Source organism: Siphateles boraxobius, unplaced genomic scaffold (genome assembly GCF_051911475.1).
Source record: "Siphateles boraxobius isolate OS27281-9 unplaced genomic scaffold, OSU_SipBor_1 5, whole genome shotgun sequence".
Lineage (NCBI taxonomy): Eukaryota > Metazoa > Chordata > Actinopteri > Cypriniformes > Leuciscidae > Siphateles > Siphateles boraxobius.
In genome coordinates, this window is record NW_027509141.1 from 1,066,332 (window position 1) to 1,090,170 (window position 23,839).

The following is a 23,839-nucleotide window of genomic DNA, read 5'->3' on the forward strand; positions in this document are numbered from 1 at the left end:
ATGTTTAACTGGTGTTACAGCGTTAGAACAGCTGATGATGACGACAGAAGCTCGTAACCGAAGCCTTGTGTTTCAGACAGACGTACATTAATCGTGTCTTCAGTCACTCAACGCTTCGTTTGAAAAAGCAGGACCCAATAAACGCTTTATTCAAGACCGATACCGATCTGTCTGAACCACAAGTCACTTTGACACATAACACAACATGATACAATTCTATTATAGCTGTACTTTACTGAAAATTAATTAACAAAAAACATACACATTTACAATGAAACAAGACAGACTTCAACAAAAGTAAGAACTTGGAATAAGTGTAGGATTCTAGAACTGCGATTTCATCTTCAGGGCGTCTGCATTTGTGTCCACCACTACACTCTCGATGCGCTTGTGGTACTGCTCCAGTGTGGAGAGGAGACGCTCGTAGATCTCCTGCAGAGAAGCAGACGTTACACACACTGTACCGGGACAGCACACACACACACACACACACACACACACACACACACTGCTCCAGTGTGGAGAGGAGACGCTCGTAGATTTCCTGCAGAGAAGCAGACGTTACACACACACACACACACACACACACACACACACACACACACACACACACACACACACACACACACACACACACAGAGCTTATTTTCATTTTTGGGTGAACTATCCCTTTAAATGTTAAACTAGGCCATTTAAATGAAGAACAAACAGAAGATTTCCCCAATAACAGTCAGCTCTGTAACAGTCAGCAACACGAGACGGACTTCAGAAGTGAAACGCACCTGGGCTTTCTGTGTGTGCTGGTTACACTTTTCTCTAAGCTCCTGCATCTTTTCCTTGATCCGTTTAGTTTCACGGTTGCTTTCTTCCATTTTCTTCACAAACTCCTCTCGTTTCTGGTGGATTTTGTCATATTGCCTGAATAAAATAAATGATGCCTATGTATTGAAGTGTATTATCAAATGCAGTGTCGTACAAAAGGATCCTTTAATCCTTAATCTTCTGTTTACTTACTCATAAATATTTTTGACCTGCTGATCTTTGACCTCTTTTTTCTTCTGCCGCCGGATCTGATGTTTCGACTGCTTGTCGAGCTTCATGGCAAACGCCCTCTTCATCTGGGCTTCTTCACTGCTCAGGCTCTTCAGCTCTTTCTCCAAGGTTTCAATCATGGCTGCTAATCTGTGGACCTGTACAGTAGTGATCATTTAAAAAGGTGAAAAACAACTCAAGAAATGCCATGCTTAAATAATGACTGTATTCATAGGTTTTGTTCTCCAGTCGCTGTGGCCAGTGGTTTACTAAAGTTACTAGCCACACATAGACACCCTTGGGGAAAAACTGCCAGATAGATATTGTTAATCTCTCATAATTTGTCAGCAGGTTTATTAGGCTGCTGTCACTTTAAGACCTGATGCGTGGATCCATTATACTGTCTCACATGTGTTTTCTTTCTCAACTGTTCACTTAAATTTAAAAAGGTTCTGACAAAATGTTAATTGCTGAAGTCTATGACATTATTTTGTTTAGTTGGCTATTCAGAATCATGATCTTGATTTAAAAACAAAAAGTGATTCTCAATGTATCCAGAATCGTGCAGCTCTACTTAATGTCAATAACATCTTAAAGTTGACTCTTCTCTGTGGCTGTTTAGTGTCTACTAGAGATCGACCGATTCATTGGTTTTGCCGATTAATCGGCACTGATAGTTGATTGGTGTAAATATCGTTATCGGTAAAAATCCACACCGATAGTTTTTCCGGGTCGCATCCGTTGCTGGAGCGGCTGAGAAGTGTGCGGAGTCATTACACAGTACGAGAGCGCTGAGAAGAGACTGCTGACACACAGCAGAGAGCGCTGGCACTTCAGACACGCATTTAAAACACCGACAGCGAAACGGTATGAATACATAACACTAAAGTATATTGCCATATCATTATAAAGTAATTAATTTGTTGACTAGATGCTGCATCAGCAGAGAGAGAGCAGAAGTGTGTTTGCCGTCGAGGCTGAGAGGACTCTAACATTAGTACCTCAAGTGGTTTAAACTGTCAAAAACACACGCAGACCTGACCCAAATGTTTTATGTTGCAATTGTTACCATCTATTTGCATTATTTTATATCCAGCTGGTCACTTTTATGCATTCATTAGGCGACGAAGTTACACATTTAAAACTAGTGACGTGATTGCTTTCTCAACATTGATATGTTCATGTAAGTTAGCCGACAGAAACATAAACAAATCAGAAACGCGTTCAATTTAAGTTCTTTTATTTATCACTAGAATACATCTTGTTATTTTGATTAGATAATCATCAAGTGTTCTAAAATAGAAGCAAATAAAGTGAGAGAATATACATAGGCTATATTACGTATACGTAATATAGGTCTTTATTAAATTTTAATGGCCATCTTTAAGAATGACTCTTTGGAATGATATGAAATGGTAACACTTTACAGTAAGATTACATTTTTAGCATTAAGTAAGGTTAATAAAAGTTGTAGAAGTATTATTCATTGTTAGTTTGTTAATTTCAACATTTACTAATGAATTTGAAATGGAGTTTTAATTCTTATTTCATCTGTTATTACCTTAGTTGATGTACTATGAACTGACATGAATGATAAAGGTTCAATTGTATTGCTCATATTAATACATGCAGTAAAAACGTATATTGCATAATGCATATAGTTCATGAAAGCTAGCCAACACATCCTTGTTAACAAATGCCACTTGCAAAGTGTTACCTATGAAATTTACGTATGTTTCTAGGTTATAGCTAACGAAACTTGTAATATTTTAATGTTTAAATTATTTTCTATATAGAGTTCATTCTGTAGAACTTCTTATTTTAATATATTCATATTTATTTAATTTAGCACATTTCAGTTCAGCACTGTTTTACTTCTAAGTGTTATGTTTGTTTTTAATCCAGTATCCATTTTAAAAAATATCGGTTGAATTATCGGTTATCGGCATTTATGGTCAAACCTAAATATCGGTATAGGTAAAATCCACTATCGGTTGACCTCTAGTGTGTACCATTAAAGAAATGTACTTTTTTGACTGTATTTTTAGTGCCACACAGGTGAACAGACTGAACATTTTTTGCTGCTGTGACTCTCCAATTGAAAGTCAGAGCTCCTTGCAAGCGCATGTGTCGATCTTTACCTCCTCCTTCTGCTGGTTGGTCTTGCACATGCTAATCTGTAAGTCCTGCAGTTGTTTGAGCAGGACCTGGAGTTCTGCCTCCACCTGACCAGCACACTGGACCAGCATCTGCAGCTCCACCAGCCTCTCCTCAGCCAGCTCCTGACACACACACACACACACACACACACACACACACACACACACACACACACACACACACACACACACACACACACACACACAATCAGTGAGAGAGAGAGACACACACACACACACACACACAATCAGTGAGAGACACAGACACACACACACACACAATCAGTGAGAGACACAGACACATACACACACACAATCAGTGAGAGACACAGACACACACACACACACACACACACAATCAGTGAGAGACACAGACACACACACACACACAATCAGTGAGAGACACAGACACACACACACACACACACACACAATCAGTGAGAGACACAGACACACACACACACACACCCACAATCAGTGAGAGACACACACACACACACACACACACACAATCAGTGAGAGAGACACACACACACACACACACACACACAATCAGTGAGAGACACAGACACACACACACACACAATCAGTGAGAGACACAGACACACACACACACACACACACACAATCAGTGAGAGACACAGACACACACACACACACACCCACAATCAGTGAGAGACACACACACACACACACACACACACACACACAATCAGTGAGAGAGACAGACACACACACACACACACACACACACACACAATCAGTGAGAGACACAGACACACACACACACACACACACACACACACACACACACACACACACACACACAATCAGTGAGAGACACACACACACACACACACACACCCACAATCAGTGAGAGACACACACACACACACAATCAGTGAGAGACACAGACACACACACACACACACAATCAGTGAGAGACACACACACACACACACACACACACACACACACACACACACACACACACACACAATCAGTGAGAGACACAGACAGACAGACACACACACACACACACACACACACACACACACACACACACACACACACACACAAATAATCAGTGACAGAACAGAGACCTGCAGTTAAACACCTGTTGTTACTTGCAACCTGTCAAGCAAATTCTCATGTAAACGAAGGTGTGCAACATGCAAATGAAACATACTTTTGACATCTTAATGCTCTTCACGCTCTCTTTCATCCTTTCCATCTCGTTTTTTAGCTCTTCGGGCGACTCCACGATCTGAGACTTGAACTTGGAGATCTCATCCTTCAGCGTCGCCACATCCACTTTCCTTTGAGTCTGGATTGTAAAACAAGTGATTCACATCTCTAATTACAACAGTCACTGCGACTAGAGATGCACCGATTACAATTTTCTAGGCCGATTCCGATTCTTCATGAGTTTGATCTGCCGATACCGGTTTGAGCCGATTCCAGTTTCATTTTCTCAAACCACTTTACAGCACACACAAATATTTATTTTCTATCGTCTCTTTAATAGAACATGTTGGAACATACAACATTTTTTGCCGTGGGTCCTAGCGGTGTGGGTGGGGGGGGGTTTGCAGGGCTTGGGTCCTATCAGTTACAGTACAGAGCAAATTGTAAGTACTGTACCATGTACGGGAGGGGGGGATTTTTTGGTGGTGTAAATATATTTATTCTGAAGCAATATTTTCAGATTTTACATACTTAAAATCTTCATATTTGTGATATATACCCCAGAGTGTTATTTATTTTTATAAAGATAACTTTTATTAACTTATTAAATGTATGCATAATTTTTCATGTGAAATTCTTACGTTTGATCAATAAATTCAGTTATAATAATAATAATAATAATAATAAGACACTATAGGGCTGTTACCCATCAAATTAAATAATTTGCACTGCAAAATTACAACTGCAATAAATAATGTTATGTGATTGATTTTTTAAATAAATGTTTGAATATACAAATAAAAAAAATGCAACACTTAAAGCTCCAGTATGTAACTTTTGTAAACAAATATTTGTTAAAACTGTCATTATGTCCTGACAGTAGAATATGTGACAGATAATCTGTGAAAAAAATCAAGCTCCTCTGGCTCCTCCCTGTGGTCCTATAGCCATTTGCAGAAATACACCGCTCCCGGTCAGAAACAACCAATCAGAGCCAGGAGGAATGTCTTAGCAATGTCAATCACACTCGTGTACGCGCTGACCACCCCTCTCTTGCACAGCGCGAGCGCGTACCGTCGTTCGTGACTCTCCTCTTCAAACTCGTTCATTCAACGAACGAAATGACTCGAAAAAAGATTTGTTCATTTTGAAGGATCACGAACGTGCATCACAGAACAGGGCAAGGCGAGCATTTGTGCTTATAAAACTTAAAGTTTTGTATTTATTTTTGAAATGACCGATCGTTTCGCTAGATAAGACCCTTATTCATCGTCTGGTATCGTTTAAAGCCCTTTGAAGCTGCACTGAAACTGTCATTTGGTCCTTGAAACGTTTGTGTCCTATTGAAGTCCATTATATGGAGAAAAAGCCTGGAATGTTTTCATCAAAAACCTTAATTTCTTTTCGACTGAAGAAAGAAACACATGGACATCTTGGATGACATGGGGGTGAGTAAATTATCAGCAAAAGTTTTTTTAAAAGTGAACTAATCCTTTAATGTTATCTTACTACTTATAATTTATAGAAAGAGTGCAACGTTATAAAGTTACATGTATTGCAAAATACATAATGATTTGAGGACCAAGTTTGTAGTCAAAGTATGGGCAGGCCATAGTCAATGTAAAGCATATTGTTGATGTTTCGTCCCTATTAGTGAATGTTCCATAACTGTTTATAATCCACCGTCTTCGGTGGTCCTGCTTACTAGCCTGCGCGTTCACGGCAGGCTCCGCTGTGGGGGAGGAGCTGTGGAGGGAGGAGCTGTGGAGGGAGGAGCTGTGGAGGGAGGAGCTGTGGAGGGAGGAGCTGTGGAGGGAGGAGCTGTGGGGGAGGAGCTGTGGGGGAGGAGCTGTGGGGGAGGAGCTGTGGAGGGAGGAGCTGTGGGGGAGGAGCTGTGGAGGGAGGAGCTGTGGGGGAGGAGCTGTGGAGGGAGGAGCTGTGGGGGAGGAGCTGTGGGGGAGGAGTTGTGGAGGGAGGAGCTGTGGGGGAGGAGCTGTGGAGGGAGGAGCTGTGGAGGGAGGAGCTGTGGAGGAGGAGCTGTGGAGGGAGGAGCTGTGGAGGAGGAGCTGTGGGGGAGGAGCTGTGGAGGGAGGAGCTGTGGAGGGAGGAGCTGTGGAGGGAGGAGCTGTGGGGGAGGAGTTGTGGGGGGAGGAGCTGTGGGGGAGGAGCTGTGGAGGGAGGAGCTGTGGGGGAGGAGCTGTGGAGGGAGGAGCTGTGGGGGAGGAGCTGTGGGGGAGGAGCTGTGGGGGAGGAGCTGTGGAGGGAGGAGCTGTGGGGGAGGAGCTGTGGAGGGAGGAGCTGTGGAGGAGCTGTGGGGGAGGAGCTGTGGGGGAGGAGCTGTGGAGGGAGGAGCTGTGGGGGAGGAGCTGTGGAGGGAGGAGCGGTAAATACCAGCTGCTGAGCAGAGCAGAGAGCAAGGGGGTTGGAACTGCATGTTGTGCTTGTTCAAATGTTCAGGCTAAGTCAACATTTTCTCAAAACTCCCTACTGCAGCTTTAAACATGAAACTAAACTGCCAATAGGTGGCGGCAAGTGACCGTCTTAATTAGTGAATCATTGAGTCATTCACACAAAAGATTCGTTCAAAACGCTGAATAATTTCAGTAACTAAACACTGCGCTGCTGTTGCTTCCCTTTGGAAATATTTTCGTCTGTGAAATAGAACAAAAACAACGCGACGTTGTTCCCAGAAATGCACTACCCATTACCAATCGCTGTTTACATTGAATGTAATAAAAATCACAATCATTCTTGCGTTTCGATGCTTCTCTAGTGTTATGTGTGTGTTCTAATCTGTATGTCATTGCAGTTTCCCTGGTAGATCACCTGCAATCAACCGGTTAATTGGTGTCACCTGACGGGAGCTACTTTCAATCTAGGACGCATGCTCGCACTCTCTCCTTTCTCGTCCTGCAGCCGGCAGAGCAGTAGCTGTGTTTTGCTTCTACCGTCCCCTTTTTATATTAAATAAACTTTGTTTTAATTGTCAGACTTCTGTCTTTGTGTCCTTTATGTTGCATCCCTAGAGCCGGGATTGTAACACTGGTTATTTTCTGTCACTAAAGTTAAGCTATTTGTCCGGTCGGGCCACTAAAATTATCTTTCACTTGTCCCGCACAAGCGTTGTGTCGAGCCCTGAGTTCAGTCATGGTGTTTTGTGGCGCTGTAAAGCGGAACATGTGATCGGTTCACAGCGATGTGTGTGACTGTCACGCATCATTAGAGCGACAAAAAAGATCACAACAGCTCGAAAGACGTCTATGGTCTCACTCAAGTCTAATTAGCACATTCCCAATCATTATTGTGAAGTTTTCTTCACGTTATGAGTTTCCATCTGACTCGCGTGGTAGTCCGGTGTCTACGGTGGCCGAGAGAGCTCAACGTGCTGCAACTTACGAAAACCACATGCAAATAGAAAAAAACACCTGCAAATTAAGAAAACATCTTCATCAGTTTCACAACACTCCAAATACTCACAACACAACCAAATACAGAAACGCGCTGCAAATAACACACACCAAATAAGTGACGAACCCGGCTCGGACGTGCATACAGCTCAATATTCTACTTTATTTTATTTATTTTAACTTTGTTTTTTTTTGCAAAACATACAGAGATTACGTTTTTATGACATACAACTTGTATAAAATAAACAAAATGTATTAACAATATGTTCAATGTCATCAGAATACAAATGAGAAAAGAGCAATGAGCTGAAAACTAAAATAAATAAATAAAAAGATAGAGAAGAACATCATGAAGGAAAGATTTTAATCTATACATCAGTTACACTATACAAATTGTTTCATGTTATGTTTAAATTTTCATAAAGAAATGTTAGGTAATGTAGGGTAAAGTTGAGACACTGACACATAACGCATTTTTTTTTTTTTTAAATTGTGAAGTAAAAATAAAAAAATACATTTATTTGCAACTGTTATGTTAACAGCATTATATTTCTGTCGTCAGAACAGCTGTTCAGCTGATGGACAAAGTGCTGCGTTGTCATGGGAACATCCCAGGTGAAAATAATGAGGAAATGACTTGTCTTTTGTTGCTCCCTTCATCAAGTGCGTCCAAACGGCTACATAATGGCACACTAGTGCCCTGCTCACTCCCAAGTCCCACTTGAAGAGCTCCGCCGTCTGCCCTTCGAAGGGAGTAGGGCATAGGGATGCTCACGAGCAATAAGCACGTCCCAGCCGGGTTCGTCACTTATTTGGTTCCCCTGGAAACATTTCCGTTGTGGTCTGTGTTATTTGCAGCGCGTTTCTGTATTTGGTTGTGCTGTGAGTATTTGGAGCACACGCGTGTTGTGAAACTGATGAAGATGTTGTTTTAATTTGCATGCGTTTTTTACTATTTGCATGCGTTTTCTTCAGTTGCAGCACGTTGAGCTCTCTCGGCCACCGTAGGTGTCTCATCCAATGTCGAGCTCAGTTGACGCTGTGTGCTTCAAGATTCTGACGCCAAGTGCTAAGATTCCGATTGGCCAGGAGAAAAAGTGCTAAGATTCCGCTTGGTCCAGAGAAACGTCAATTATAAGAATTATCCACTAATGTTTCGCAATTCTAGCCTGCATGGCATGCAGATGAAGGGCACAAGGTTTCCTACATGTGTGTTCCGTGTGCACGTGTGATGCTGATGTTGCGCGATGTTAATCATGCGGCGCCCGAGTGCATTTGACAGGCATAAAATCGGAGTACGTCAGACCGGCCGGTCGCGGATCACGTGAAAATCGTGCGATTCCGGTCACCAGCCGATCAACCGGTGCATCTCTAACTGCGACCATAGAAACACACTTACAATACAATCAACCAAGTTCATCAAGATCTGCCTCCATCCAACCAAAACCGATGGATTAAAACCAATCACCAGCCCTTTATTTTTTTCTTCCTCAATCGGTTTTACTCAGATCTTTTCTTCTGTAATATGATACATATATCTGTCGCTACTTCCATTAAATGGTGACTTTAACCCTCATCCAAACTGAAAGTGCGGAAAATTAAAGGAACGAATGATCTGATACATACCAGTTTCTGTGAGATCTCAGCAATCTCCGTCTTGCATTGTGCAACCATTTCATTCATTGCAGTCTAAAGAGAGAACATTTAAAATTAACATGACAAGGAAAAAAAAGGCATGTAAAACACTGGATCATGTGACAACAGTTTTCATGCATCATGTTGGTGGATAGGGTTAGGAATCATAAGAAAGTTTCCGGTTCCGATTCAATAAAAATTATTAAAACAACTATTAAAAAAATAGTAGTAAGGGAAAAATGCACAATCCTTTGTGTTCATTTTTTATACTTGTCAAATGAGTTTAACAGACTGGTAATGTCAACAAATTCAACATCATTTAGCAATTTTTTCTGAAGGAAAAGAAACATTTCTGCATTCTCTAAGATTAATTTGGGAGCTCTCCCAGCTTCTTGCATCTCCAGCAGTGCAGAATACACTCTCAGAAGGGCAGAATATGCTTGAACACACATGATCCAGACAGGTGACGCAGAATCGGTTTGAATGATTGATAAAGACTTCGCTTATTATACGCAAATTCAATCATGTTTCTCCTATTTTAAAATCACTGCATTGTCTACCTGTGTATTTTAGAATTGAGTTTGAAATTCTTTTATTTGTTTTCAAATCCGTAAATAACCTGGCACCAAGCTATTTGTGTGAGCTACTCTGCCCACACAATCCCGTACGAAACCTGAGGTTAAAGAATAGAGGGGACAGAGCCTCTGCGATCGCTGTGGAACAGCCTTCCGGTTTACGTCACAGCTGCTCAATCTTTAACGGTTTAGAAATCCTCTCTCAAAACCTACTTTTTTGCTTTAGCTTTTAATTTATTGTGAGCTTCTGTCATCAATGTGTGGTTTGTCCTTGTTTTTTATCTTGTGTATTGTTCAGCACTTTGGTCAGCCCTGTTTGCAGTTTTTAAATGTGCTATATAAATAAATACAAAAACTCATTTCATTACTGGATGAATCAGCTCTAGCGGTTAATAAACAGAACCGCGTGCGTCTTGCGGATGAACATTGTTGCCGGAGCGACTTCTCTCTGTATACGCCTATGGCAAGTCACGCAGACTGTGCTCCTCCGCTGCCGGCCGGTGTAAAGTAGTCCCAGTAGAAACGCTTATTACAGGCGGACCGTAGTGACTCAGGATAAGACAAAAACACAGTTTGAAAAAAGGCATTCATGATGTACTCGCTCATTATATACATTTTGTAAATTCTGAACACAAAAATGTTACGGACCGCAGCTTTAACAGTCGTCTCTATGGGTGTTTGAATCGAGATCGTTTAAAGATTAATCGTGCAGCTCTACTGTCTTTATACTCTCTCTCTTTAAAGCAGCATTTATGTACTGGTTTGTGTTCAGCTGTTACCGTGGAAACCACTGTTTCTGCCGCTCCTACAGCGCCTCCTGCTGGAGCTCTTCATAAACACTGCAAACCTGTATTAATACTAGTGTGGATTTTCTACAATATTCACACATGACAGTAAAATAGAGCATTCTAGTCAATCTACTGCAGTATTTCCTCTCAATAGTAGAAAATGTAGTTAACACCCAGTCATGCTTGAAAAAACAATAATACCGTCATATACCGTGAAACCAGTATAATTTAGAAAACTACTGTAATATGGATTTTTGCTCATACCGCCCAACACCGATTGCGGTGTTCATAGGCCTAAACGAACTGAAGCAAAGGAGAACACACAGCAGGTTCTGAGACGAACACTCCAGACGAGCCGTGTGTGTGTTTGTGTGTGTGTAAACACCCTTAGGTAATATTACATTAGTAAACTGAAGTCATTGAGGTCTCACCACATCCTGGTATTCCCGCTGTGTGTTAGCGGTGAGCTCTGCCAGGGCAGACGCTAGCTCTTTAGCCTCCGCTTGCTGCTCCGGAGGAATGGTTCTGTGAAGGCAGGATTGATACGCTCAGAAAGAAGCATCTTTAGTAATGGACGTTTAAATAAAAAACACTGCACTTACGTCAGTTTCTCAATCTTCTTCTCAGCTTCCTTGATTTGTCTTGTGTACGCCTGGAGTCTGTCCATATCACACCGCTGTTGACAAACAGAACACCTCAAACCACACGGCTGCGTTTACATGCACAACTTTGTTTCAGTCGGACTGAGTTCATTACGATTGATGAATCTGAACGCAGTGTTTACATGAACGCTTTTATGTGTCAAGCTTCAAATCGGGATATATTGTTTGACATGCGCACACTGCACGAATATACAGTTTCCCGCTGTTTGTGCATAATAACTATATTCTCCTACACTGGTTCTGTTTCAATCAGCAGACTTAATATTTATCCATTTCTGGTCATAAATTGGAGATAATGAGCGTATGAACCGCTGCTTATATTGATCACACAGTAATAATGTCCAAAACCTATGTGTGCGTGTGAGTGTGTGTGAGAGAGTGTGAAGCGAGCGCTGGTGGCGTCGTCCTGCTCCACTTCACACACACACACACACACACACACACACACAGAAAGCAGGATTATAGGAGGACGAGAAACTCGTTTATTTTTTTCCTCAAAGTGTTTTTATTGAACATCTTATCAAACATAAGATATACTTGTACAATACATTTTCTTTTTATGTTAACCCACCCACCCAAGAGCAATCCCCACCTGTTGCACCAATACACATATTAATCTAAGAAAAAAAAAAAATTATTGACATGTTTTAGAGAACCAAGCACAAGTATGTACAGTATATTACTCCTCTGAAATTGAGAGTAGAGAGGGATCCACCTTCCTAATTTGGTCCAGAACCGGTTGCCAGATATCCAAAAATGTATAGGCACAGCCTGCTGTAGCGTAACAGCTACAGCTACAAATGTAGCGTATTTTTTCCATGGTCAGATTGTATAAAAGATCAATGAGCCACATTTTGAATGTTGGAGGGTACTTGTCTTTCCATTTAAGCAGTATCTGCCGTCGAGCTAAAAGAGTAGTAAATGCTATGAGGCTTTTGTTGTTTTGATTTAAGTAAAAATGCTGCGGTACAATGCCGAATACAGAGATCATGGCATCAGGCTCTATGACTGGCCCCAAAGTGTGGGAAATAAATTTAAATATAGACTTCCAAAAAACTTCAAGTTTTGGACAGAGCCAAAACATGTGAGACAGAGTACCTGGTTCGGGTTCACATCTGTCACAGTGAGGATCTATGTCTGATTTAAATTTTGCCAGTTTTACTTTAGACCAATGCAGTCTATGAACAACTTTAAATTGAATCACTCGATGTCTTTGACATATTGAAGATGAATGAATGTTTTTCAATGTAAATTCCCCTCAGAAATTCCTATAGAAAGTTCCTCTTCCCACAATCTTTTCGCGTGAGCCAGAGGTCCCATATTATGAGTATTCATTACACTATATATTTTACCAATGGCCCCTTTGGCATATGGATTCACTTTTAGGACAGTCTCAAGAAGTGACTCAGGTGGTAATGAGGGCAAGTGACTAACAGACGATGCAGCAAAACTGCGAAGTTGAAGATATTTGAAGAAGTGAGTGTTGGGAATTTGGAATTTAGTTTTCACTTGCTGAAAGGTTGCAAAAGTGCCATCAATATACATATCCTTTAGTACCCTAAGGCCATTTACAGACCAGGCACCAAAATAATCATCTATAATAGAAGAAGTAAACATGTGATTTCTTACTATAGGAGAAAAGACTGATACGTCATTAAGTGTAAAATGTCTTCTAAACTGTCCCCATATTTTGAAGGAGTGCTTAACCACTGGATTCAGAGAGTATTTATATATTGGATGAGGTGATGGCAATGTTGAGCAGAGCAATGCATGTAAAGAAGCAGGATGGCATGACAAATTCTCAAGGGACAGCCACTTAGGACCACCAGCATGCAAGTTAAACCAATATAACATAGAACGAGCATTGGCTGCCCAATAATAGTACTGAAAATTGGGTAATGATAGTCCTCCATGCTCTCGGTGTCGCTGCAAAACACTTTTACGGATGCGTGCATTTCCCCCATTCCATATAAAAGTTGATATCAGCTTGTCTATCAGTAGGAAAAACGATTTGGTTAAAAACATCGGGATACACTGGAACAGATATAGAAATCTAGGTAGGATATTCATCTTGACGGTGCTTATCCTGCCTCCTAGTGATAACGGCAATGTACCCCAACGCTCAAAATCTGGTTTTATAGAATTCATCAATGGAATAAAATTAGTTTTATAGAGGTTCTTGTAATTATTAGTAACCGATATACCTAAATACTTAAATTTTTCTTTACTCAATTTAAACGGTAAGGAGTTAAATGTGATAAGTCTGGCTGCAATGGTAATCGGCATAAGTTCACTTCTTTTGCATGTTTATTTTATATCCTGATATTTTCCCAAAACTACCAAGTAATGACAGTAGACGAGGCAGGGTCTTATGCGGCTCAGACACATACAAGAGAGTATCATCCGCATGAAGGGACACTTTATGTTCGGATTCACCCCTCAGTATGCCTTTAATAGTATTATCGGACCGTATTGCCACTGCCAGGGGCTCAATCATCAGTGCAAATAATGAGGGGGATAATGAGCAACCCGGCCTAGTCCTGCGGCCTAATTGGAAAAATGGTGATATGTTATTATTTGTCCAAATTGCTGCTACAGGAGAGGAATATAAAACATTAATCCATGAAATGAATTTGGCACCAAAGCCAAATTTCTTCAAGGTATAGAAGAGGTAGTCCCACTCCACCCGATCAAATGCTTTTTCAGCATCAAGTGACAGAAGCACCTCAGGTATATCGGGTGGAGTGGGATAATGGAGGATATTCAAAAGTCTGCGTATATTGTAGAATGAATATCGACTTTTGATATCATTATAGAGGACAATAACTCTTCCTTCATCATATCAATTTGTTCTAGAGTTTGTAGAGCTTGTTCAGCCATCTCGAGTGTCGCGTTAGTTACGTTGCTAACACTAGGTGTGTTGGTGCTCGTCTTGTTAGCAGAGGCCTTGCCCGTATATTTGTATTTGCGCAGGTTGCTCGCCATTTACATTTATCAGGGAGTAAATCGTCTTCGAAGATGCAGAACAGTCTTGGGTAGTCTTTTTGTATCATACAATTGACCAAAGCACCATTTAAAATGGGTAAAAAAATATAATTTTGTGCAGAGCTCTCTAAACTTGCAACCTACTCCATTGCCTGCTCGCTAGCGCCCCCAAGAGACACTCGTTTATACCACACTTTATTCAATAGGAGAAACAGCTTGATCCCGCGTCACGTCATTGCGCCATTTCGACATCATTGTGCCGAATTCGGGTCATATGCTGCTTTTAATCTTGACCTGTGTGTAACGTGTCTGTGATGTGTTGCAAAGCTCAGTCTCTCACAAAGGGATTAGCAGTCAAGCATCAAGGTTCATCACTGCAGATCCTCAAATCTCAACATGATATAAAGCCAGAGGTTTAGCACAACTAAAACTACAATTCTCTAAGATGATTGTAACACGTTACGCATTTTCAGCTGAATTAATTAGGAATTTGTGGACATCAAAAATACGACATAAATATTCCTTTCAAACGTTAAAGAAAAACGGCAACTTACAAAACTTTGCTGGTGGGCGGCCGTCGTTTCCAGCCTCTGCTTCCGGAAGTGGAGGAAGTTTTGGATTGAGCTCAGAATAGTGAGCGTTCGCTTCAACTCTGTCGAAAGTGGTGAGGAAAGAAATCAGCTCAGCGTGACCCGTTTCACATCAGCTTTACACTTTATGCAACAAAAGCATGAAACTGTATGAGGGCAGAACAGTAAGAGCCGGTTCAGTGTGAGTGTTTCAGGTCAGCTGACAGAACAGCCAGAGTCTAATCTGGGCCGCAGTTTCATTATGAACTGAAATTATTATAAAACTTCTCATAATAACATAAAAGGACTCTAATGATGTTTGGCACTATTGCTTTAGCAAAGCATCCGTCAGACGGCCTGAAACCGAAAGCACGATATGGCATTTTTGATATGAACATTTTTAATTTTAATTACATTTTTAGTAATGTCATTGTGTTTTTGTCATTTTATTAGTTAAAAAAATATTTAATTTCAGGTCTGGTTTATTTATTTCCAGATAATAATTAGTACTTACAACTTATTTCTTTTCTTTTTTTTGCCAAGGCAGCATTTCTAATTTCCATTTAACGTTCTTCTTTTAATATATTTTTCATGGCTTAATATCAATTTATAGATTTTTTTTTATTAGTCTTAAAGGGTTAGTTCACCCAAAAATGAAAATTAAGTCATTAATTACTCACCCCCATGCTGTACCAACCCCGTAAGACCTTCGTTCATCTTCGGAACACAAATGAAGATATTTTTGATTAAATCTGAGAGGTGGATCACTGCTACATAGGCTGCCAGAGGGAATGAAACTTGACGGCCCAGAAAGTCATTAAAGAACATGTTTAAATAATCCATGTGCCTACAGTGGCTCAACTATAAGTTTATCAAGCGACGAGAATACTTTTTTCCCGAAAAAAAAAACATAATAACGACTTTATTCGACTATTCCTTTTCTTCCTTGTGGGCCTGAGACGAGAGTTCAAGAGATTTCCACGACGCATGCGCGAGAACTGAGAAGAGAACGTTCTTCTTCTAATACTTCTTGTTCAGTTCTCGCGCATGCGTCGTGGAAATCTCTTGAACTCTCGTCTCAGGCCCACAAGGAATGAAAAGGAATAGTCGAATAAAGTCGTTATTATGGTTTTTTTTTCGGGAAAAAAGTATTCTCGTCGCTTGATAAACTTATAGTTGAGCCACTGTAGGCACATGGAATATTTAAACATGTTCTTTAATGACTTTCTGGGCCGTCAAGTTTCATTCCCTCTGGCAGCCTATGTAGCAGTGATCCACCTCTCAGATTTAATCAAAAATATCTTCATTTGTGTTCCGAAGATGAACGAAGGTCTTACGGGGTTGGTACAGCATGGGGGTGAGTAATTAATGACTTAATTTTCATTTTTGGGTGAACTAACCCTTTAATGATAAGCCTGATTTCATGCGATTGTTTAAAAGAATGTTATATAAAAAAACAAACTTATTTACACAGAAAACATTATGAGATTGTCCGATTGCAATGCAGGCACTCCATTTTATAAAGTTTATTTGTGAACCCAAACACAACCTGCAGTAAAGTGTGCCCGGTTTACAACACAACCTGCAGTAAAGTGTGCCCGGTTTACAACACAACCTGCAGTAAAGTGTGTCCGGTTTACAGCACAACCTGCAGTAAAGTGTGCCCGGTTTACAACACAACCTGCAGTAAAGTGTGCCCGGTTTACAACACAACCTGCAGTAAAGTGTGCCCGGTTTACAACACAACCTGCAGTAAAGTGTGCCCGGTTTACACCACAACCTGCAGTAAAGTGTGTCCGGTTAACAACACAACCTGCAGTAAAGTGTGCCCGGTTTACAACACAACCTGCAGTAAAGTGTGCCCGGTTTACAACACAACCTGCAGTAAAGTGTGTCCGGTTTACAGCACAACCTGCAGTAAAGTGTGCCCGGTTTACAACACAACCTGCAGTAAAGTGTGCCCGGTTTACAACACAACCTGCAGTAAAGTGTGCCCGGTTTACAACACAACCTGCAGTAAAGTGTGCCCGGTTTACAACACAACCTGCAGTAAAGTGTGCCCGGTTTACAACACAACCTGCAGTAAAGTGTGCCCGGTTTACAACACAACCTGCAGTAAAGTGTGCCCGGTTTACAACACAACCTGCAGTAAAGTGTGCCCGGTTTACAACACAACCTGCAGTAAAGTGTGCCCGGTTTACAACACAACCTGCAGTAAAGTGTGCCCGGTTCACAACACAACCTGCAGTAAAGTGTGCCCGGTTCACAACACAACCTGCAGTAAAGTGTGCCCGGTTTACAACACAACCTGCAGTAAAGTGTGCCCGGTTTACAACACAACCTGCAGTAAAGTGTGCCCGGTTTACAACACAACCTGCAGTAAAGTGTGCCCGGTTTACAACACAACCTGCAGTAAAGTGTGCCCGGTTTACAACACAACCTGCAGTAAAGTGTGCCCGGTTTACAACACAACCTGCAGTAAAGTGTGCCCGGTTTACAACACAACCTGCAGTAAAGTGTGCCCGGTTTACAACACAACCTGCAGTAAAGTGTGCCCGGTTTACAACACAACCTGCAGTAAAGTGTGCCCGGTTTACAACACAACCTGCAGTAAAGTGTGCCCGGTTTACAACACAACCTGCAGTAAAGTAAAAAAACAGCTCTTATACAATCCTGAACATCGTTAAAAATAAACCATCCGCTCTTTGCCTTCATTCTTTTGCGGCACGGCCAATGAAAATTGGGCAAGAAAAACAACCATTATGATTAATAATGAGCAGAATTAATTCTCACGGTTTAGAGAGAAAACAAGACACTTACTGGGGTTGAGCAGGTCATTCAGGGAAAAATCATATACATGACAAAGCGGTAAGAACTGGCACCTAAAAGAAAGGTAGATTAGAGCTGAAGTAAACATCAGATCTTTCAGAAGAGATGCTGAATAACACAGTCTTCTCACTCACATGCGCATGTAAACGCTCATGACTGGGGAAACCCACTCGTACAGCATTGGGAACTGGACGTTTTCAGACAACGGCACCTGTGGAAAACAGGAGCATTAAACATCGAGACTCAGATCTGATCTGATAATGCATATGAACCCCACACTCACCGTGTAATGGCACTCGGGTCTGAACCGAAACAGCAGCTGCAAAACTCTCATGTAGAGTCTTTGAATGGATTCGGCCTGAAAAACAAACAGATTTGAAAATCCAGCTTTTAATGAGGCAAGGGTGTCGAGTTAGATTCAAGATATTTTAAGGCATTCAGAAAAAAAATAATATGTTATTTTGGTTATCAAAGAGGATTTTTAAGGGATACAATCATTGACGACAGGAGGACTTTAAATGTTTGCCAGATAACAACTTTTCCTCATCATGTATCCTGGCAGGGAAGTATTTTTTTCTTGATAGAAATTAATACTTTTATTCATCAAGGACGCATTAAATCAATCAAGTGTGACAGTAAAGACATTTTTATAATTTAACAAAAGATTATATTTCAAATGAATGCTGTTCTTTTTAACTTTCTATTTATCAAGGAATCCTGAAAAACAAAATGTATGACAGTTTCCACATCATAAATATTTCTTGATCATCAAATCATCATATTATACTGATTTCTGAAGGATCATGTGACACTGAAGACTGGAGTAATGATGCTGAAAATTCAAAGGAATAAAAATCACAGGAATAAATTACACTTTACTATATATTCACATACAAAACAACTGATTTACACTGGAACAACGTTACTTTGATAAAGTATAGCCGTATAACGTTATATATGTCCACCTTTGGGTTGGGAGTGATGTCATTCTTGGTGAAGTTTTTCGCCTCTTGTCCAGTCAGAACTTCGGTTCGGTAAAACTGCACAATAACATCCACCTTATACACCGGGAACGTGTTTTCACTCATTCCTGCTGCTCCAAAAGAAGAAACGACATTAATAAACCACATTTATCCAGTCAGTCAGACGATGTTTACAGCAGAAGCGTCGACAGATCCTCTCATGAACAATAACGAAACAATTCAAAGACACAGAATTATAGTTTCCCTCTTTTTCACACCGTTGGTCCTATATTACTTAAAATCTATAACTAACACCAAACTATTGTACTAACCAAGTTCAGACTCACGTCCCTCGTCGTCAACTGGAGCAAATTTAAACTTTAGTTAACGCGCCTCTATCGTCACTTCCGCCATACGTTCCTCACGTCGTCACGTGTCACCACAAAAGCTGCGCGTGTGGCGCCCTCTACTGGACATGCGCAGTATCTGTCCACTAGTGCAGCGGGTTTTCAAATCCTCAACATCCTAAAGTTTAATGATATATTTTCATGTACAAAGACCAAATTAATGCTGTTAAAAATGAATATTATGAATGTGTAAAAGATTTTGTTTCAATTACATTTCATCATTGCGTTTTTTCTAGTAATTTTTCTATTCATGTATTGTTTGTTAATTATTTAATAAAATGTATTAATTTATTATTTAAATCATTTAATTTCTATTTATTTAAATCAAGTTTTAGTCCTTTATTTAAATCATGTTTAAGAAACAAAATATGTATTTACTATGTCATTAAAATTGTATTTATTTATTTTGATCTATTTATTTATTTGAATACATTTATTTTTATTTTATTTTATTATTTATTTAATTTTTACACTGCTTTTCTCTAAACGTTTCCACGGGCCCCTGATCAATGCAGAAATCATCCAATTAATCAATAACCAATTAAAGTGAAATCTATTCATAATATGTAATGCAACAGAGAAATATAGAAATGCAAAAAAAGCAATGCCTTTTACACTACAATGTAATTTTAAAAGCAGCTGAATAAAAACCTCATTAGAGCAGAATTTTTGAGGGGAAAGCTGATGTAATTTATTTTTAAAAATCATTGATTATGAATCTTCAAACAAACGATCATACGCATTTCATTTTGAAACGCAGGCCGATGATTGGCTGGCTGGATGTTGACGTCAGAATTTCTTCAACAGCACTACTGTATCGTTTGTTATAATGTGAGCATTCTGCTGAAAATATTTGAAATATAACCAGTGTGTGTGTTATTCAGTATAATCGCCGCGGGAAAGCAAAGACCCAGATAAGCAATGAATTAATAATTTCGGTGTCTCATTATTTAGCCTTGTCCTTGCATTGCTATTTATTTTCTTGTTCTAAAGTGTGATAAACATGTTATGTGCTTGGGGATTTGGCTATTTCATCATGTAACAATTATATTATGCTGAAATTATCGAAACGACTCGAAAAAAGATTCGATGAACGAGATTCAAAGATCCGAGTCAATAAAAAGATCCGAACTTCCCATTACTATCAGGCGCTGCACTGAGACACCTAAAGGCGCGCCGCGGATGTTGTCTCCACGTCAGTCAGCACGAGCACGAGCACGAGCACAGAGATGTCATCGCAGGATTCTGATGAAAACTACGATTTAGTGTTTAAAATAGTTCTAGTAGGAGATGTTGGAGTCGGGAAAACCTGTGTGGTTCAGCGCTTCAAGAGCGGAGTGTTCATGGAGAAACAGGGCAACACGATCGGCGTGGACTTTACCATGAAGACTCTGGATATACAGGGGAAACGGGTGAAGGTTCGGAACTTACTGCTAGTTAGAATAGTTATTATTATGCCTTATGGTTATAGAACTTACAAAGTGTCAAATTTATGAATTCTGCACGTTACACCACGTCCCTTCCATAAAATCCCTTCCGAGAAATAGCGTCACTGTTATTGTTGTTACCGCAAACCTCATTCCCGAGTCGTATAAGAAGCTTTCAGGAAATGTTGGTTTAATGTTCATTAATTGTGATGTTAATACATCAGCTTTATAATAATAGGCTTGTTTGAGATTAGCAAAATCTGCGCAGAACCGATCACCGGTGATCAGCGCGTAATGCATGCCGGTTAGAAATGTGTCCGAGTGCGGTCCGCCTTGCGCTGATGTCATGCTGACGTGTGTCAAAAAAAACTCTCGCGAGCTCAAGGCGCACGTGTCGGATTCTGCAGTCGCGCGCAGTTGCTCTCCACAGACTGCACTGATCAAAAGCATGATGGGAAACGACTTGCTGACGACACAGCTTAATGCTCATTGGTTTAAACAACCGTGATGTATTGTTCTGTTTTAAAATGTTTGACTTTAAAACTCGAATATCATGTTTTGTGTGTATATGTTATCCAGTTTATTAGCAACACTGTGCACGAGCGTGAATCCTGTGATATCCATCATTGACTACGTTTACATGCAGCCAATAACCTGTTCAAAACCGGGATATTAGCAATAACCCGGTCACGCACGGCCATGTAAACACCGGCAAAAACCCGAATATGCTCATATCCCGGATTTTAAAAACCGGGATATGATACCTGGGGTACCCTTTTTCTAACCCGAATTTTTGGTCATGTAAACGCGTATCGGCATATCCCCGTAATGATTTGTGTTCTGCGCATGTTCTATTCGCAAGGAATCTTGGTCTTTTGAGTAGAGGAACTTCTCGGCGCATACACAAACCCGCGTGCAGTATACCGGAAGTAAACATGGCAAGACGCAGCACTGCATACATTTGGAGCGAGGTCAGTACCAGCACCAAAGCGCAAACAAAGGCGATCACTATCTGCCCCGAACTATTCATTATCCGCGTGCTGCTGTTGTTGTCTTTGGATACAGGAAGAAGAATCGGAAATGACGCATATTGCATCTTAAGGTTGTCCGTACGTCCAGACGCTAACCGTACGTCGCCGTTTACATCGGGATATTGCAATTCTATGTGAACAGGAGTAACTCACTCTGCTCATGCATGTAAACGGGTTATTCCTAATGTTTCAGAAACCCGGATAGTGACCTTAACCCGACCATAACCCGAAAATTGGCTGCATGTGAACGTAGTCATTGATCTCGCATGAGTCAGATCCACTGCGAGAACCGAGAACTGTCCGGCTTGCCTGCGCTTTATCTTCACTCCTCCTCTCACTGCAGCCGCTACTCTAGCCTACACTTCAGGCGAGGGAAGGCGCATCTCAAACAAGCCTAAAATCTGTGACTGTTACCGCTTTATAGTCTTTCCTGTCGACGTTGACACTCATGACGTGGAGCAAATAAAAGCGAAACACTGAGAAGTTTGTTTTGTTTTGTTGGTTTAGGGCTTAAAGTTGCACAGTTATGCAATAACCAAGATTATTGTTAAAGGGATAGTTCACCCAAAAATGAACATTACCCCATACTCGCCCTAAAGCCATCCTAGTGTTTATGACTTTCTTCTAAGTTTTATTAAATAATATCCTGGCTCTTCCGAGCTTTATAATGGGAGTGAATGGTAATTCACAGTAATCCGTACGATCCAGCGGTTAATAAAGGCCTTCTGAAGCCAAGAATTTACCAGAAGCCAGTGATTATCATTATAAATTATAAGTTATAAATATGGATATTTTTCTTGGCGTGAGAAGGCCTTTATTAACCCCTGGATCGTATGGAATACTGTGATGATGATGATGGATGCACTTTTATGTTCTTCAAAATCTCAGGCTCCATTCTCTCCCATTATAAAGCTGGGAAGAGCCAGGATATTACTTAAAGGGTTAGTTCACCCAAAAATGTAAATTCTGTCAGTATTTACTCTCCCTCATGTTGTTCAACCCCGTAAGACCTTCGTTCATCTTCGGAGCACGAATTAAGATATTTTTGATTAAATCTGAGAGCTGGATCACTCCTCCATAGGCTTCTAAGGGATTGACACTTGTTCCCCGAAAAGTTAGTTGTGACTACAGAGGCTCAATCTTATGTTTATCAAGCGACGAGAATACTTTTTGTGCGCAAAACCCCCCAAAAATAACAACTTTATTTCAACTTTTCATTTCCTTCTCTGTGGGCCTCGAGTCAGTTAGCGTAGTGTGATAGCGTAGTGCTACGTCACACGTAGGCTCACTATTGGCCGATGCTGGTCATGTGTGTGATGCGTGTGACGTACAACACAGAAGCTTGCGCTGTTACACTAGTGAACTCACTCGACGCCCACAGAGAAGGAAATCAAGAGTTGAAATAAAGTCGTTATTTTTGGGGGGTTTTGCGCACAAAAAGTATTCCTGTTTTCAGGAGAGGGAAAGATAGCAGCATCATTATTTAATGTCTGTTTGTAAAACCTGTTGACTTTAGCAGTCCTTGTTGCACTATATGCCAATAGTGACAGTTTAAATATGGGAGAAACACTCAGATCTGTCAATATAAATGGTTTAAAGGGGCATTCGGCAACTATTTCAACTTAATAAAACCGTTGCTGCGTCTCATTGGCCGACTCTGTTCAGGCGTTGTGATCGCCGTGTCTCATTGGCCGGCTCAGTTCAGGCGTTGTGATCCCTGCGTCTCATTGGCCGACTCAGTTCAGGCGTTGTGATCGCCGCGTCTCATTGGCCGGCTCAGTTCAGGCGTTGTGATCCCTGCGTCTCATTGGCCGACTCAGTTCAGGCGTTGTGATCGCCGCGTCTCATTGGCCGGCTCAGTTCAGGCGTTGTGATCGCCGCGTCTCATTGGCCGGCTCAGTTCAGGCGTTGTGATCGCCGCGTCTCATTGGCCGACTCTGTTCAGGCGTTGTGATCGCCGCGTCTCATTGGCCGGCTCAGTTCAGGCGTTGTGATCCCTGCGTCTCATTGGCCGACTCAGTTCAGGCGTTGTGATCACTGCGTCTCATTGGCCGGCTCAGTTCAGGCGTTGTGATCGCTGCGTCTCATTGGCCGACTCTGTTCAGGCGTTGTGATCGCCGCGTCTCATTGGCCGGCTCAGTTCAGGCGTTGTGATCGCCGCGTCTCATTGGCCGACTCAGTTC

The 23,839-nt window shown here is 41.1% G+C and overlaps 2 protein-coding genes across 5 annotated transcripts in view; one reads left to right on the forward strand and one right to left on the reverse strand.

The window, feature by feature from the left end:
* Positions 1-20,965, reverse strand: LOC143712163 (kinetochore protein Nuf2-like). Of its 3 annotated transcripts, none has more exons than XR_013195018.1 (15): positions 19,124-19,237; positions 18,795-18,922; positions 18,113-18,187; positions 17,964-18,040; positions 17,821-17,882; positions 14,986-15,083; positions 11,387-11,460; positions 11,216-11,309; positions 9,413-9,475; positions 4,381-4,518; positions 3,174-3,314; positions 1,015-1,190; positions 783-918; positions 265-432; positions 1-144 (listed from the first exon to the last, which is right to left on the reverse strand). XR_013195018.1 is itself a non-coding variant. In XM_077204367.1 (15 exons), the coding sequence occupies exons 3-15, from the start codon at positions 18,915-18,917 to the stop codon at positions 325-327; spliced, it is 1,365 nt and encodes a 454-aa protein (XP_077060482.1). In that variant the 5' UTR covers positions 18,918-18,922; positions 19,124-19,316; positions 20,677-20,965; the 3' UTR covers positions 218-324. The 3 variants fall into 3 exon arrangements, 1 of the variants encoding a protein (XP_077060482.1); XR_013195019.1 differs by having other exon boundaries at positions 19,056-19,132; XM_077204367.1 differs by lacking the exon at positions 1-144 and adding an exon at positions 20,677-20,965 and having other exon boundaries at positions 218-432; positions 19,124-19,316.
* The window catches only part of rab43 (RAB43, member RAS oncogene family), an 8,769-nt gene continuing 5,312 nt past the window's right edge, over positions 20,383-23,839 (forward strand). The window contains exon 1 of one of the 2 annotated variants that reach the window (XM_077204369.1): positions 20,383-20,616. In XM_077204369.1, coding sequence (XP_077060484.1) covers positions 20,428-20,616 — 189 coding nt within the window. In that variant the 5' untranslated portion in view covers positions 20,383-20,427. The remainder of the gene's footprint in view (positions 20,617-23,839) is intronic. The other variant, XR_013195020.1, reaches the window with a different exon arrangement.